The sequence below is a fragment of the Elephantulus edwardii genome, unplaced genomic scaffold, assembly GCF_000299155.1.
Source record: "Elephantulus edwardii isolate Elephantulus edwardi_28Jun2011 unplaced genomic scaffold, EleEdw1.0 scaffold00059, whole genome shotgun sequence".
Taxonomy (NCBI): Eukaryota; Metazoa; Chordata; class Mammalia; order Macroscelidea; family Macroscelididae; genus Elephantulus; species Elephantulus edwardii.
Genome location: NW_006399809.1, coordinates 15,165,794 through 15,183,333, shown reverse-complemented (window position 1 = coordinate 15,183,333; position 17,540 = coordinate 15,165,794). Strand labels below are relative to the sequence as shown.

General features: G+C 35.8%; 1 protein-coding gene across 4 annotated transcripts in view; it reads left to right on the top strand.

Annotated features, from left to right (window-relative positions):
- The window catches only part of BBS9 (Bardet-Biedl syndrome 9), a 677,588-nt gene that overhangs the window by 263,116 nt on the left and 396,932 nt on the right, over nt 1-17,540 (top strand). For 2 of the 4 annotated variants that reach the window (XM_006887602.1, XM_006887601.1), the window contains exons 10-13: nt 807-883; nt 6,361-6,414; nt 13,482-13,584; nt 14,903-15,007. In XM_006887602.1, the coding sequence (XP_006887664.1) occupies nt 807-883; nt 6,361-6,414; nt 13,482-13,584; nt 14,903-15,007 (339 nt within the window). The remainder of the gene's footprint in view (nt 1-806; nt 884-6,360; nt 6,415-13,481; nt 13,585-14,902; nt 15,008-17,540) is intronic. The other 2 variants (XM_006887603.1, XM_006887604.1) reach the window with 1 other exon arrangement.

Below are 17,540 nucleotides of genomic sequence, written 5' to 3'. Positions count from 1 at the left end.
TCCATGATCCACCTTGAGTTGGTTTTTGTATATGGAGTGAGGTGGGGATCTTGTTTAATTCTTCTGCAGATAGTTTTCCAATTTTGCCAACACCATTTGTTAAAAAGGCTGTCATTTCCCCACCTAACTGATTTCATCTCTTTGTCAAAAATCAATTGCCCATAAATAGTTGGGCTGATTTCCGGGTTCTCAATTCTATTCCATTGATCTATGTGTCTGTCATTTGTGGTTGGATTTTTGTAGGAGACTTGTTAAATGTAAGAATGATATGTATACCGTTTACATTTTGTTAGTTATAACTAAGCAGCCATCAAGGAGATTACACTAATTTGGGTTTCTATTAATGGTTCAGTAGAGTACATTCCTTGGAAAAGTGTATCAGGCTTGGCAAAGTAGGAGGCAGAGAAGAATAAGACTGCCTTGAGTTGGATTGATACAATGACAGCCACCAAAGGCTTAACCACAGTTGAGATTGTGAGGATGGTGTAGGATTGGTTAAAGGCTTTCCTTTGTTATACATAGAATTGCCGCCAATTAGAGTTGATTCAAGGACACTCAATAACAATCCTCCCTATTGGTCATGCCTTACCAAATATTTTGAAAGACTATTTTCCTTTATAGTGCCATTTAGAAGAATTATTAGCATCAAGCTTCTATTTTTATACTGCATTAGCCTTTGCAACTTGTGCATATATCTATGACTTTTATTTTTTCATTTAAAATATGGAATAAACAGACTTTTAGAAAAAAAGCGATATATTGCAGTTTTTAACTCCATGTTAATAATTTTTTTTTTTAAACTACAGGTGTCTGGCCCATGACTGAGAGAGAAGATGACTTGACAGTTTCTGCCCTCGTTTCACCTAATTTTGATTCAGTGTCTGTAGGTATATTTACATGTGTTAAAGGGGTTTATATTAATGATGGGCTCTGAGAAACTGGAGTCGCAGTGCCAGTTTAAATTATGGGCTTCCAAATAGAAGATTTTTTGGTGAATAACTAGAGGAACACATTTGTAGCCTCATGGATCTCTTAGAAAGTTCTACAGGAAACCTTCTAGTTAAGAAGAGGCAAGAGAAAAGGCAGAAGGAAGAACGGGAGGAAAAGTGATTCTTGTATTGATTCTGTTTTTTGCTCATATCTTTTTAGAGTATTAAGATTATTTTAATTATGAATAATACTATTCTATAATTTTTTAAATGGGAACGTGTATATGAGTCACTTAATTGAGGAATTGAGAAATTACAGTTCTTAATACATGGCCGAGTAGTGGATAAGTAATTTAAGAATAGATGGTTGAACTAGAAACTATTTTTCGTTTCATTTTGTGTGACTTCTGGTGGTACACCTGAACCAAGCCATAGTTTTTGAAATGACTCCCTCTGCACCTGATAGTTAGATACTGAACAGGATGACAGAAGAATAATTGATGCCTTTGAATTTTGATTTTGGAGAAGAGTATTACTTGGACTTCCAAAAAAGCAAACAAATCTTTCTTGGAGGAAGTACAATTCAGGCGCTCTTTAGAGACAAAGATAGTGAACCTTCGTCACACATTCTTTGGGTATATTTGCAGGAGGGGCCAGTTCTTGGAAAAGAGATCATGCCAGGAAAGGTGGAAGGTCAGAGGAAGAGAGGAAAATGCTTAAAAAAGTTAGATTGACTCAATCACTGTAACAGTGGGCTCAAGCATATGATGCAGGAAAGAGCTAGATTCGGATGAGTTCTTTACAGGGTAACTGTATGTTGTAATTGATTCAGTGGCATCTAATAGCAACAGAACAACTGGTGGTGCAGTGAGTTAAAGCTAAGTTGTTAATCAAATGGTTCTAACAACGAGCTCAGGAGAGCATGGTGAGGCAATCTTCTTCCATGACAGTTTACAGCCTTGGAAGTCATCTAGGGATGTGCTCCCCTGACCTAGAGTCACTATAAGTCAGAAACAACTCTATGGTAATGAATTTTCTCTTTGGTTTTGTGTGATACAGAGAAAATATTTTAGTCTCCATATTCTCTTCTGTAAAGTGGGAATAAAGATTGGATCGGCTTCATCACATTGTTATAATAAATGATTGCTGTCATCGTCAGGTTATAGTTGTCTTCATTCTATATTATTATCATCATCATCATCGCCATCATTACCCCTGCATCCCACTACTTGTCTTGTTCACTGCCATATCCTTAGTCTCTGCAATGTACTGGGTGTAGTCAATGTATGTTTATTCCATGAATGAATAGAAGACTGAGAAACAAGAGAGTTGAAAGGGGGACTGTATTTGGTTGCATTACCCCATTTCCTTTTTATTTGTCCATGACCATTAATTTGGTCTTGGTTGGCTATATCTCATTGATTACAATTTGGGCAAAATCTATTGTTTACCTGTGTCTTTACCAAAGTTGTTCAATAAATGCTGGAGATTATATTCACTGGATTTGCTTTATTTGAAGTCCATATCCTATAATTCTGCCTGGGAAATGACCTCAATATTTGAGCATCAGAGCATAACATAAGAAGTGATTGTCATGAGTTTTTAAAAAGATCAATCTTTTTTTAAAGGGCCAACCTGAGTTGTGATAAAAATTATGTTACCATTGCCATAACATAGTAAATTGAGTATACTTAAGAAAAAAAAAAGGGAATTTTTATGAAAGAAACATTCACCCAGCTGAGTCACATAGTAGAAGCACTGTTTTAAACATTGGCCATTCAGCACACGCTATTTCTCACTCTACCTGAAGGGTGTAGTTAGAATGGAACATTTTTGCTTAGTTAGCTGACAAATGTACACACATTTTCTTGCCTTGGAAATGATTATTTTTTTCCTTTGGGCAATGTATATAATTTTTTTCTAGGTTCTTTTAATTATAGGCTATTTGGAATACGGAATTCTCTTTCTTTTTTTCAGAAACATTTGGCATTTGTAGAAAAGGACCTTCTGTAGTAGCATTACATTATAATGTATATCTCCCTAGCAGCAAACTAGGGTGCTGTTTCCTCTCATCTAAAGTGTCTATTTCCAGCCTCATCTTTCCTGTCTTGCTATTTTTTTCTTAAGTAATTTTCTGGAAGTATCATATTCAGCCCTTTGGAAAACATTAGTCTAATGATTTATGTGTCAAAGATACTATAGTGTCCTATAACCATTTCTCCATTGCTATAATTTTATGTTCCCAAAAGACTGCTGTTCTTGATGTATCTTGGTATTTAGTTATGAGTTGAGAAGACTGAAAAACAGAAAGTTTGTCTTCTAGCTCTGTAGATGGCAAAGTGTGAAATATTTCCCAAGATTTAGGTATGACTGGATAAAAAAAGACTTTATTTTGAATCATTATTATGAAAGCACGCATGTCAGAAAAGTAATATTGTTTCTTCTTTCCCCCTTCATTTATACATTTTAAAATTTTTCTTATATTTTTTTAATAAAATATTTTATATTGGTTTGCTTATAAAGTTTGCATACATTGTGTTTCATACTAATCCTTCATTCACATTATGTTTCATATAATCATTCAGATTTATTATATTTTATACAATTAATCAACATTGAACTCTGGTAACCACTGTGCTACTTTTCAGATCCCCAGTGGGTCTTTCCACTTCCTTTACCCACTTCTCCCTCCATCTCTCAAATTGTACTACCTTATTATTTCTCCTCTGCCTATCCTCACCCCTCTGCTCATACCCTTCCCCAACCTTGGGTCCTCATACATTTTACTGGTTATCTATTTCTACAATAATGGTGTCATACAGTATTTGTTCTTATGGGACTGAGTTAGTTATACTACTCTCCAGTCACTTTCCAGTTACATGGTAATTTTCCACATCATTGCTACTGAGTGTTACGTAGTATTCCATTCTGTGAATGTACTACAATCTTTCTATTTATTCAAGGTGGTTGGATATTTGGGCTGTTTCCATGTTCTTGTAATGGTGAATAATGCTTCTGTGAACATTGGTATACAAATCTTCGTTTTTGTCTCAGTCCTAATTTTCTTGGGGTATATTCTAAGCAGTGGAATAGCTGGGTTATACAGTGTTTCTATGGTCAGCTTTTTGAAAAAAACTCCAAACTGCCATCTAGCGTTCTAGTGCCATTTTAAAATCTCATCAACAGTGTATGACAATTCTTACCTCTTCACATTCTCTCGAATGCATATTACTTGCTGTTCTGTTAAACTTTGCCGCTGCTATTGGAGTGAGATGGGATCTCATTGTGGTTTTGATTTACGGCTCTCTTATTGCCATTGATATTGAGCATTTCTTCATGTGTTGTTTGCCCATCTGAGTGCCTATCTCTGTGAAATGTCTTTTGCCTATTTTGTAATTGGGTTATCAATCTTTTTTTCTTGTAAAAGCTCAAGAGTGTTCTGTAAACTTTTGCTATGAGACCTTTGTCTGAGTTGTTAGTGTCAATTTCCCTCCCACCACCACCCTAGACAGTAGGTTTTGTTTTCACTCTGTTGGAAAAGTTTTTTATGTGCACAGAAATTTGATCTTTAGAAGGGCTCAATCATCAATTCTACCCTCTCCTGGTTATGTGTTTCTGGCTTTGTAGCCTTTTGTCAGCCTTTTGGTCCTACCTTTTTTTTTTTTTTGTTAAAAATATTTATATTTAGTATTTTTTTTCCACTAGTTTGTTTACAAAATTCTAATACAAATGTAAACAAATTCTTTCCGGTTCTCTCATCCCTCCACCCATTAAATTGTACAACCCAATGATTAATCCCCTCTTCCCCCTGTACATCCACATCCCTCTGCTTACAGCCTCTCCCACCCATCCTGGATCCTTATACTCATTCTACATGAAGGGTATTATACAATATTTATCCTTTTGGGATGGAGTTAGGTCACTCAGCATAATGCTTTCCAGTCCCAAATTAGGTAATCATTTACAAAGTTATTGCTCCTGTGTGCTACATAGTATTCCATTGTGTGAATGTACTATAATTTCCCAATCCATTTGTTTGTGGTTGAACATTTGGGCTGTATTTATTATTATAATTTATTTTATTAATTTATTAAATTCATTGAATTAATTTTGATATGCACTAATAAAAATGATACAATCTCATTTTAATTTTGTTTTCTAGATGTAAGAATCTGCTTATTGTTGTTGTGTTCCCTCAAGTGGGAACTGACTCGTAGCTGACCCTCTGGCAGGTTTTCAGAGGCAGTTGACTGCTTTGGGAGGAGATTGCCCATTCTCCCATGGAGCAGCTAGTGGCCTCGAACTGCAAGACTTGGGGATGTAGTGACAATTTTTTTTTGCCACTAGGCCACCAGAATTGTTCTCTGTATCTTTGTCATTGTTAAGTATAGTAGGACTCATAGCAATATTATGAACATCAAATATGAACCCTGCCCTATCCTGTGTCAATCTCATCCTCTCTGCCACACTAGAACTCATTGTGACAGACACGGTGTCAATCCATCTCATCCCTTCCTTTCCTAATCCTCCATTTTTGTGATCATGATGTTTTTTCTCTATGCACTGACCCCTACTAACTACCCAAAGTATGAGAGAGGAAGTTTCACCCTCTGTATCTTTAGTTCCATGTTATTAACCTGAATAAAGCATATGTTTGGAAGGTTGGAAATGGCCTGAAAGAATAGTACAAGGAGCTGTGGTCATGTAATGTAGTACATGTCTGAATACTAGCTTTTTTTGGTTTTTCATCTATAGAATGAGCTCTGGTGATTTCATGGTGAAAAATTGCTCTGCCAACTTGGAAGCATGTGGTTTGAATCTATCAGCTGCTCTTTGGGAGAAAGATAGGTAGCTCCTGTGCAATTAAAGGCCTTTGAAAGCGTGCTGGAAGGTCAGCTGAGTCAGTTCCAACTCAGTGTACATAACAACATCTACAGAATATAAAGAACAAGTTAAGAGAAATGTTTATTCAACATGTAAGTAAACATGGAAAGAATAGTTTGATAACATATTTTACTTTTCTTCCCTTGTAATGAGATTGTTCTTGTTGCTATGGATTGTAGGGTTGGAGCTGACTCGTAGGTGACACTTCAGTGGATTTTCAGATACAGTAAATCACAAGGGATGATATTGCCCATCTTTCTTCCACTGGTGGATTTGAACCTTTTACGTTTTAGTTAGCAGTGCAACTCCTTACACACTAGGCTATCAAAACTCCCTCTTAATGGGGTAGGTGTTTTAAATATCATTAGCTCATGACTTTGCAGATGAGAATATCCAGAAAGTCCCATAACACTTTTCTGTTGTCACAATGATAAATCCTTTAAAGGTATATTATTATTATTATTTATGGGAAGTATTTATTTTATTCATTGTGCTTACTCACTAATGTGCAAAATTAAAATTACTTTTCCTGATTTTGTGTTTACAGCAAGCCACTGATGTTGAAGTGGGAGCTGAACTCGTCCCTTCAGTCACAGTGAAGGTATAGTACCATGGTTTTAGACTGTTATGTGCAGGTATTATTACTAATGTCATCCTATCTTTCACTGTTTTCACTGTTGCCTTGGATAGTGAATAGGTAACCTTCATTGTTACCTATGTAGTTAAACTCTTAATCACATTATATCAGTGTGTATTTAATATAGGTATTTATTATGACTTAATGCTTTGGAATTGTGATGCTAGAGAAGAGTACTGAACATACTGTGAATCACCATGAGAACAAATAGGTCTGTCTTGGAGAGGGTGAAACTCTATCTCACATGCTTTGGGCATGTGGCCAGGAGGGGCTAGTCCTTGGAGAAGGATATCATGTTAGGAAGGGTGGAGGACAGTGCAGGAGAGGAAGACTCTGGATCAGATGGATTGACATGATAACTGGGGCATTGGGATTAAGTGTGTTAGAGTGTGTGAGACTGGCTCAGGATAGAGCCAGCATCAGATCTGTTGTACATAGGGTTGCTGTGAGTCCTAGGCAACTTGACTGCACACAACAACAACATACAGTTGTGTAAATGCTTAATTTAGTTATTTTAAGTGTACTAAAGGATCTTTGTTGTTACCATTCATAATAAACCAAGCAGTTGATTAAAGCATCACAAATAAGGCTGTGAAATGTCATCAAAGAGCATATGAATACTAATAATATTGCTCTTCTATTGATGATTGTGTTTGTTTCAAAGGAACTCCCAGTGTTTTATCTGCCATAATGTTAGCTTTATGGGGATGTGTTTATAGCAAAAATCTATTAAATGAAGAAGCCACAAAGTATAGTAGTGACAAGTTGATAGATCTGGAATGATAGAATATGAAGGATGTGGTTTTGGTTAAGATTTTTAGTATTGTCATTATAGAATTTTAGAACTTGAACACAAATGTGGAACCCTCTTACAATATTTAGATTAAAGTGTAGTAATCAGCACAGTATTAAGCTGAAAATATTTATCACTGCCTAGACCTTGGAAGTCAGGGAAAGTTGTGGATCTTGGCGATTTTGCTTAGTCAAAACTTGGATGGGGCTTCATATTTTCTCAGATTATGAGTTGATGTCCTTGGAGGAGCTTGACAGAGAAGCAGACTTTACCAATTGTGTTCGCTTACCCTGCTCCAGCGGGTGGGCCAAGTGTGGAGATCTTTGGTAGAAGCTGAAGAGAGCACAATTCTGTAACAGTTTCCTAAGCTAATTTTTTTGGATTCTTGCCATTAGAAACAAGGGTGGTCTTTTCCCAGTTCCCTTTCTCCTATCCAATCAAAGCTTCTATCTCATTAATACTTCTGAGTCTGGAAAAGCATTAGTGGCAAGAAATCAAACACTTAAAGAGAAAATATAACTGCAGGGTTCCAGGAATGATCTATAGACTTTTGTATAAGAAAACCTCTTTTATACCTGTGTTATACCGTTCAATTATACTGTTAAGGCATATACACATAACAATTCAGAAGTACAGTGTAAATTATAAAAAGAAATCTTGAACTAACATTGCTTGTACTAATTTTTTCCCTAACCTAGAATTTATTGCTATAAATAAATGCTCCTTTCCCCTCCATGTAATTTTTACCCTTCCATGTATAATAGCCACCTGAAGAGGATGACATGGCGTTCTTGGAGCATATTCCTTTGTTAGTGGAATCTCTAAATTTGAGAATGACTTGAATCACTGCTCTGTTTCTCATCACCATTTTAACACATGAGAGAAAAAATGTCCAATACACAAAATTGGTTGGACTTACATGGCAGACACAATGACTTCCTGATTCTGTCTGACAGTTTCTATACAAACTTCTGCCATAAATCTCTCCTTATAGCCATTTATAACAACAGCAGCCAAGATATATAACCATGCAAGTTTCCATCATAATAAATCCTTTTAATTGAGAAACGTTTTCCATCCGTTCCAAGTGAACGAAGATGTGGCTACCTTGAGTATGTGTGCATGATGCGTGACCATCTGTTCAGGCAGGGAGATGGGGCGGTTGTTCATACCTGGCCTTTGGAGTTATACATCTCGGATAAAAAGTTAAGATTATGTTTCCTAAGGATCATATTTCATTTTGTTAGAGGTGGAAAAATAGCATGGAAAATTCTCATATTATCGTTTTTATTTTCCTCTTAATATTCTATAATTATTTTTCTCTTAAAATATGACGTTTATGATCTAGCCAAGTCTTTAACTCTTTTTTTGGCTCAAACACAACTATTCTTTGTTAACTGTAGTTATTTTCATCACATACCTCCCTGATTCACAATTTGAAAAGGCTGAGCCTGTTGTTGGGGTTCAACAAATCTGTGTACGAGAGATAACACTATCATACATCTAAACCAAATGCAAACTCTTCTGAATTCTAACAATGTCAAACTGTGTGATCGTTGTCTAAAGAGACATCATCACTATGCCAGACAGAGTCAGAATGTCTGCTGTTTTACAAACGACTTATTAGTGCTTTAAGTGATTTTCATTTTCACTTTTGAAACTAAACCCTCATGGCATGGGGCTCGGCCACGATTTTCAACTGGAGTGTTTATTGACTGTATGGTCTTGTAGATGCTATTTAGCTTTTCTGAGCCTCTATTTCCTAAACTGTAAAATGAGGAATTTTTTTTTTTAGTTCTAGTGCTGTTTTGAGCCTCAGTCATAATAGGTTAAACATAGGCTCTGGATTCCTGTAGACTACATTTAAATTGTGATTCTTCTATTTCTAATCAGAGCAGCCTTGGGTAGATGATAGAGCCTCTCAATACTTAGTTTTTATCTTGTAAAATAATGTATTGCGGCGATACTTATTTATACTGTTTTGTAGATTAAATAAGAAAATAAACTGAAATAATCTATTATGATGGATCCTTGTATAAGAAAACTTCTAATGGTTGTTGTTATTATTGTTAATCTTATTTTAGAATATGTTCAACTCCTAGGATTATATTATTGTTATTGTTGTGTACCATTGAGTCAGAACTGACCCTCCGCTGACCCTATAATGGGTTTCTGGAAGCAATTAATGACACAAGAATGCCCATCCTTTTCTACTAGTTTGGAAATATAGCTGTTAATAGGGATATTCTTTGACACCATCTAGATTTGATTATTACACATGTTTCTTTGTTAAGTCATGGAATAAAATGCAGTATTGTGACATTTATATATACTACATACTTCTTCCTAGATACATTATGCTTAAAAAAATCTTTAGAAAATAATTAACTTATATATAAGCATTATACTGATTGGAAAAAGACTAATATTTCATTATAACACCATAACTATAGGTGAGAAAAATTAATATATGTATATATAATTTTCTTTCCTATTGTTATGGCATTATAATATTTTTGATATATATATATAATCTTTCATTTTATATATATATAATCTGCATTTTATATATATGTATATAAAGGGTAGGTGACTGCTACAAATATATGTATAATCTTTCATGATATGATTATTCAGTAGCCACAAAGAAAGATAAAATATGCTTTATTTTTGATAGAATAACTTTATTTAGATGATTCACAGTACACTTTATAGTCCACTCATCTAAAGTATTTAATGCTTTTTAGTATATCCCAGGGTTGTACAATCATCGCTATTATCTAATTTCAGAACACCTTTTATATTCCCTTAAAGAGACTTAGTACCTAGTAAGCATAACTTCCCATTCTGTCCCCAGCAATTGCTCAATTCTAGGCCTAGGTAACTACTCATCTCCTATCTCTCATTGTTTTATGTTCCATTGAGTTGACTAAGACTCATAGTGACCCTGTGAACAATAGCCCTGAACTCTACCCTATCCTGAGCCAATTTCATCATCTCTGATACAACTGTCCTCATTGCCACAGTCATTGTGTCAGTACATCTCTTCCTTTTCTGTGCTGACCCTCTGCCCTTCCACACATGATGTTTTTCTCCAAGGACTGGTCCCTCCAGGCAACATGCTCAAAGTATTTGAGATGAAGTTTCAAAATCCTTGCCACCAGGGAACAACCTGGTTTCACTCTCTCTAGGACAAACCTGTTTTTACTATTGCTTGTCCATAGTATGTTCAATATTCTTCTCCAGTACCATAATGTAAAGTCATTGATTCTTCTTCTGTCATCCTTACTCATTGTTTAGCTCTCAGATGCATAGCAAGCAATAGAGAAGACCGTGGTCTAGATCAGATGCAGCCCAGTCTCAGACTGATATAATTGCTCTTTAGCACTCTGTCAAGGTCCCTGACAGCAGACTTTCCTAAAGGAAGTTGTCTTTTGATTTCCTGACTGCTGGTGCTAAGAGTTGATTGTGGACCTGAGCAAGAAGAAGTTATTAACAGCTTCAATCTTTTCTTTATCTAGCATAAAGCTGCCAATTATAGATTTACTTATTCTAGGCATTTTATATACATGGGAAAATATATTAACTGATCTTTTGTTACTGGAGTTTTCACTTTGTGTAATGCTTTAAAGGTTCATTCATGTTGCAGCATTTATCAATCTGTCAATTCTTTTATTACTGAATAACATAGCGTTCTGGGACATAATGAATTTTATTTATCTATTTATCAGTTGATGGACATTTAAGTTGTTTCAGATTTTGACTATTAAGAATAATGCAGCTGTGATTAGTTGTATACTAGTTTTGAGTAAACATATGCTTTAATTTATTTCGGGTACGCAGCTTAGATTGGAATTTCAGATCATGTGATAAGTTTATATTTAACTTTATAATAAAGTAATGGAATATTTCCCTCATGACTGTACAATTTTTGAAAAGCAGATAGTAACAGAAGGATATAGACTTGTGTTTTATTTGCTATACAAAGGCATTTGACTGTCTCGAGTGAAACTTGTACCAAGATTAAGAAGCTATTGTTTGAAAAAAAGCAAGGGAACTCTCTGGTTTAAAATGAAAAAAGGTGTGCTTCAGGACAATATCTTTTCTACATACATGCTCAATCTTTATGGCCAGCAAATCATTCAAGAACCTGGACTTTATGAGGAAGAATGTGGCATCAGGATCAGAGGAAGACTCCTCAATAGCATATGACAAAACCTTGATTGCTGAAAAAGAGGAGGACTTGAAACTTTTGCTGCATAAGATCAAAGACTACAACCTTTAGTATGGATTACACCTCAACATCAAGAAAACAAACTTACTCACCATTGAGCCAATAGAAAACATTATGTTAGATAGAAAAAATATAGAAATTGGCAATGATTTTATCTTACTTGGATCCACAGCCAACAACTTTGGTCCTAGCTGTCAGGAAACCAAACGAGATGTTGCTTTGGGAGTCTTCAGCCAGAGACCAATTCGAAATGATGAAGAGCAATGATGTCAGTTTAAACCTAAGCTTAAGGTGTGCCTGATCTAAGACATGCTGTTTTCAGCTATTTGTTACGCTTCTGAGAGTTGGACCGTGAATAAAGATGGCAGAAGAAGAATCGGTGCCTTTGAGTTCTACTGGAAAAGAGTTTTAAATATTCCCTCGATTGCCAAGAAAGCAAATATGTCTTGGAGACAGTGCAGCCAGGGTGTTTCTTAGAGGGAAGGATAGTGAAACTTCATCTCACATACTTTGAGTATATTGTTAGGAGGGACCAGTCCTTGGAATGGGACTTCATGCTTGGAAAAGTGGAAGGTCAGCGAAGGAGGTAAAGAACTTCATTGAGAAGGATTGATAGATTCTGTGTCTACAGTAATGGGCTCAAATCTGGCAGAGAAGATGAGGATGGTGCAGGATAAAGCACAGTTCAGATCTGTTTATCACAGGGTTGCTATGAATCATAGTTGACATGATGGCACATAACAAGCACCACCAGCAGCAGCAGCTACAGCAATTTATGAAGTTCCTAGTTCTCTGTTTCCTTGCCAATACTTTTTATAATTTGTCTTTTAAATTAAAGCCACCGTAGTGATTTGCAAGCTCTAGTGTTGTAGTCTGTAAGGAGTTGCACTGTTAACCTAAAGGCTGCACCTCTCTGGTAGTTCAAATCCACCAGAGGCTCCATGCGAGAAAGACGGGCAATCTCTTCTCATGCTATGAACAGCCATGGAAACTCACAGGAGGGTCAGCTTTGAGTCAGTTCTGACATCATAATAATGAGTTTGAATTTTATTTTGGTTTTTTAGTGCTGTGCGGTTATGTTTCATTGTGTGTAGATTTAATCTGTATCTCTCTAATGACTAATGAGTCTCAGTATCTCTTAATGTGCTTTGTGGCCATATGCTTATATTTGTAGGGGAAAAGGTCTTTTAACTCTTTACACAATTTTAACAAAGTTGTTGTTGTAGTTGTTATGTGCCAGTGAGTCATCTGTGACTCATAATGACCCTATGTACAACAGCCCTAAACCCTGCTCAATCCTGTGCCAATCTTATTGTCTCTGACATAATTGCTCCTATAACCCCAGTCACTGAATCAGTCCATCTCATCAAGGGTCTTCCTCTCTTGTTCTATCTGACAACTCCCCAAGCATGGCATCCCTCTCCAACAACTGGTCCTTCTTTGCAACATGTCCAGAGTATGTCAGATGAAGCTTCAGAATCCTTGCCTCCAAGCAGCAGCCTGGTCTCACCCTCTCTAGGGTGAATCTGTTTGTTCTCCTAGAAGTACATGGTATATTCAATACTCTTCTCCAACACCACCTTAAAGATATCAATTCTTCTTTTATCGTCACTAGTGGTTGTCCAGCTCTCTGATGCATAACAAGTAATTACAAAGACTATGGCCTGTATCAGGCGCACCTTAGTCTCTGGACTGACATTGTTGCTCTTCAGTACTTTGGAGAGGTCTCTGACAGCTGACTTTCCCAATGCAATTCATCTTTAAATTTCCTGGCTGCTGGTACCAAGAGTGTTGATTGTGGAGCCAAGCAAACTAAAGCTGTTAACAATCTCAATCTCTTCATCATCTATCATGATGCAGTAGAACATTTTAAGCTATATGTTATATGGTTTCTGGATACTCATTTTATAGACCTTTGATTTTAAAAGTAATTGTCGTATTCTGATATTTTACTAACTTGGATGAAATGTTCTTCTCTATTAGTTACCATTTCTGTTTCTTTAGGTCACACTGCAGAGTCGACTGGCATTGCAGAAAGCCAAATTATCAGTTTATGTGCAGCCACCATTAGTACTGACCTGTGATCAGTTTACATTTGAATGCTTGGGTAAGTCTTTTGTGTTGGCTTATCATTTGCCCTCATGTGAGCATCCTCTCTCCTTTTATTGCAGTATGTTTTTATCCAGTCAAGAAGTTTATAAAAATCTTTGAATGATTGTGCTAGGTTTTGCTTGCCTTACATTTCCCCGTAAGTATGAATATTCAATTAACTGTTGAGTGGAATTGTTTTTTCAGGGTATATATTTCCAATTGCTTTCCTTAACTAGTTGAATCTGTAATTAATACCATAACTTAAAAGTCATTATGTATTAGTCTGTGATCTGAGGAAAGAGTATTGACTTTGGAGTTGGGACCGTATTTGAATCCTGGCTCTGATGCTCACTTGCTATGTCCACTTGGACTAAAACTGAACTTTGATTGACTTCATTCTGACCCATAGTGATGTGTTGCTGTTGAGTGGGGACTGACTCATAGGTCAGCCTCCGCTGGGTTTCCAAGGCTATAAATTGCAGGAAAGGAGAGATTGCTAGCCTCTCCCTGATAGAGCAGTTGGTGACTTTGAACCAGCAGAGAGATTCAACCTTTGGGTTATCGGTGCAACCTCACTCCCTATGAACTTGAATGAATGAATGAGTGGCTGACTGACTGAGGGAAGTAACTCTGTAGGTGATTTTCTATCATTGGTTTTTCATTTAATTTTCTAATACTTTCACAATACCTCCCAATTAATATTTCTGTGGCACATTCTGAAAAAATCATGTTTCTGAATCTTCTCTGACTTTCTAATTCAGGTCAAAGGCAAGTATCTTGCATTGAAGAACTGTTACAATTTGCTAAGTTATAATAGCTAATTATATAACCAGTCCTCTTCCATTTTCCCTTGCATTCCCTTTTTTCCCTCTAGACCTCATAAAATAATATTTGTTGTGATTTTCCTGCTTTTTTGCTAACCTATTTTTTCTGTTCATGCCTCTTGTCCTCTTGAGTAAAGAGAGCAGTGTTAGTAGAGTGATACTTGAGAGAAGGTGGTTTTGACGCATGGCCATAGTCCAGTTGGTTTCTAAGAGAATAAACCTTTATGGGAGGAGAATACACATTTTCCTTCTGAAAAGACATGGGTAAATTCTAATTGCCAGCCTTTTTTTTTTAGCAACATCACACACTGTGATAATAGCTGTGTGACCTTGGTCAAACTGCAATCTCTATAATCCAGTTTCTGCATGGAAAGACTGGGAGATACTTAGAGACTGGGGGTGCTCCTGTCTCTTGGGGGAGTGTATATGCAATGAGTGCTTAATACATTTTAACTATTGTTAATAATAGCTCAAATAATACAGTCTCTATTATTTTTGCATTGCTTGTAGCACCAGAAATGAATAGAACAGTAGCCTTTTCTGTTTATCTGAAAGGAAGTTATCTACCATCAGACTTGGAAGGAAATGCTGTTGTTTCATATTCCAAACCAACAGGTAAACATACAGTTGTTTATACCTTTAGAATCCTAATAACTCATTTTAAATTATTGGAGGTCTGAGATAAATAAGTGTTTAAAATGGAAAAGCCCACTTTAATATAGGAAATAAAAATAATTTTCAGTTTTAAATAAAATTACATGTTCACATTATTGCTGTCTGTTAAGATAAATTGGTTGTTGTACAATTTGATGGGTGGGGGGGTGAGAGAAATTGGAAGAATCTGTTCTGGAAAACAATGTATTAGAATTTTGAAAAGAAACTAGTAAAATAAAAAAATATGAATAAAAAAGAATTTTATAATGGGTAAATCCTAAAAAAGAAATCTCTACACATTTTATTTCATCTTTGCCATTAATAGCATATTGTATATATTTTATTTCTTCTAGAATGATATCTAGCAAGATTTAATTTGATTAAAGAGAAATAGAGGACACTTGCATTAAGGCCAAGCCCTTGTCTCCACTTTGGAGAAGTGGCTGGACTCTGTCAGATGGACTCCTTTGTTTTGTCTAAGGGTCATTGTGGAATGTTTAGGTTTCGTTGTTTTTTTGTTTTTTTTTTAAACTTAAGCCTCTAGTTTAGAGTTAACAAGACCTCCAGGAGGGCCCTTTTATTTAAAAGTTGGGCCCAAGGGATTATAGTTTAATCCCTTGTTGCCATATTTTGGAGGAACCTTTTTCTAAATCATACAGCATTCTTCTGTTAATTTGCTGTGCTGAGGTAATCTGGGTTTGCTGTGATGCTGAACCTTGTACCATTGGGATCTCAAATGCCAGAATGGCTGCCCATGGTGGACAGTGTTTGGTGGAGCTCCCAGTTTTAAGACAAGTTTGGAAGCAGCAGTAACATCCACTTCCTAAACCACGTGCCTCTGGAAACTCGATGAACTTGGAGTAACGATAGTTTATAGAAAGGCCTCAAGGTCTTTTGTTCATACAGTCGCTATGAGTTGTGTGCGACTTGATGGCAATCAACAGCAACAACAAAAGAGAAAAATCTAGTCTGATAAAGAATAAAGTGACACTAAAATGAATGTGTTTAAAGTTACAGACACTTTTAATGACTACAAGAACTCTTTAGATTCTTAAGTCATAGTCGACTTGACTGCATGTAACAATAACAGCAACTATCAATGATTTTACCTTACATGGATTAATAATAGCCAATTAGGCACCGATAGTTAGGATATCAGGAGACTTTATTGGTTTGAGCAAGTTTGCTGTCAGAGACCCTTCAAAATGCTGAAGATGTCAATTTGAAGACAGAATCAGGTGCGCCCGATTCTGGCCATCGTCTTTTCAACTGCTTGCTATGGCTCTAAGAGCTGGACAGTGAATTAGAATGACAGAAGAATTGTTGCCTTTGAGTTCTGGTGCTTGCAGAAGAGTACTGGAAATCCTATTGACTGCCAAAAGAATGAACAGATAAGTCTTGGAAAAAGTACAGTCAGAGTGCTCCATAGAGACAAGGATGGTGAAGCTTTGCCACTTAACACTTTGGATATGTTACTATTAGAAGCTATTTCTTGGAAAAGGATATCATGCTTGGAAAGATAGAGGGACAGCCGAAGAGAGGAAGACCCTCAGTGAGATGAATTGACATAATGGCTGCAGAAATAGTCTCAAGTGTGTCAAAGCTGATGAGGATGGCACAGGGTAGGACAGAGTTCAAGTGTGTTGTTCATAGGGTCACTATAAGTCATACTTAACCCACCAGCATCTAATAACAACAGTAACAACAATAACAAGTAAAATTTTGTCCATTTTTCTCAAAGAAACTTTTTTTTTAGATTGTAAAAGGTTATCTTTCAACTTCAGTTGACATTTGCTTATCATAAATTCTATCTTAGTGGAATATGATTTAATTTATGTATAGTGGATTATTTGTGCTAATAGTCAGATAATAAGTTGATTGGAGGAAAATTACTGGTCGCTGTTTGTTAAACATCTTTTCAGTGTGGTGATTACTTATAGAAAATGCCACAAATGTGTATGTTCTTTAAACATTCTTGTCTGATTTTCTTAGTTTTAAAATATTTTTAAATATCTTATTTTTCCTTTCCCCCTTTTATATTTTATTTATTTGACAATATTTTTAATAACTGACAGAAATTTTCTTTTGTTTAAGTGAACTTTCTGGCATTTGTATTGACAACTCTAAATAGTCTAGAGTGATTTTATTCTTTTTGTATATACATATAAAATCTATATCTTCTACTTTATAGGATTTTTTCTTTGAGTTTTTTAAAAAATGTATTTCTGCCAGAAGTGATCCCCTTAACTATATAGACATGTTTTTTAAAACATTTGCATTATATGTTTATTCTTATTTTTTTATGTATTTTTTTTATTACTATTAAATTTTATTAGTTTTAATGAACATTTACAGGGATTTTGGGTTTTCATTCCTTCATTGCTGCACCATTCTCTCTACCCTCCTCCGCAGTTTGTTCTTCTTCCCCGCCATCCGAATGTCTGTTTTAATTGTCCAGTTGCCACAGTGCTTGTCAAAGTCAGTTCTGATTAAT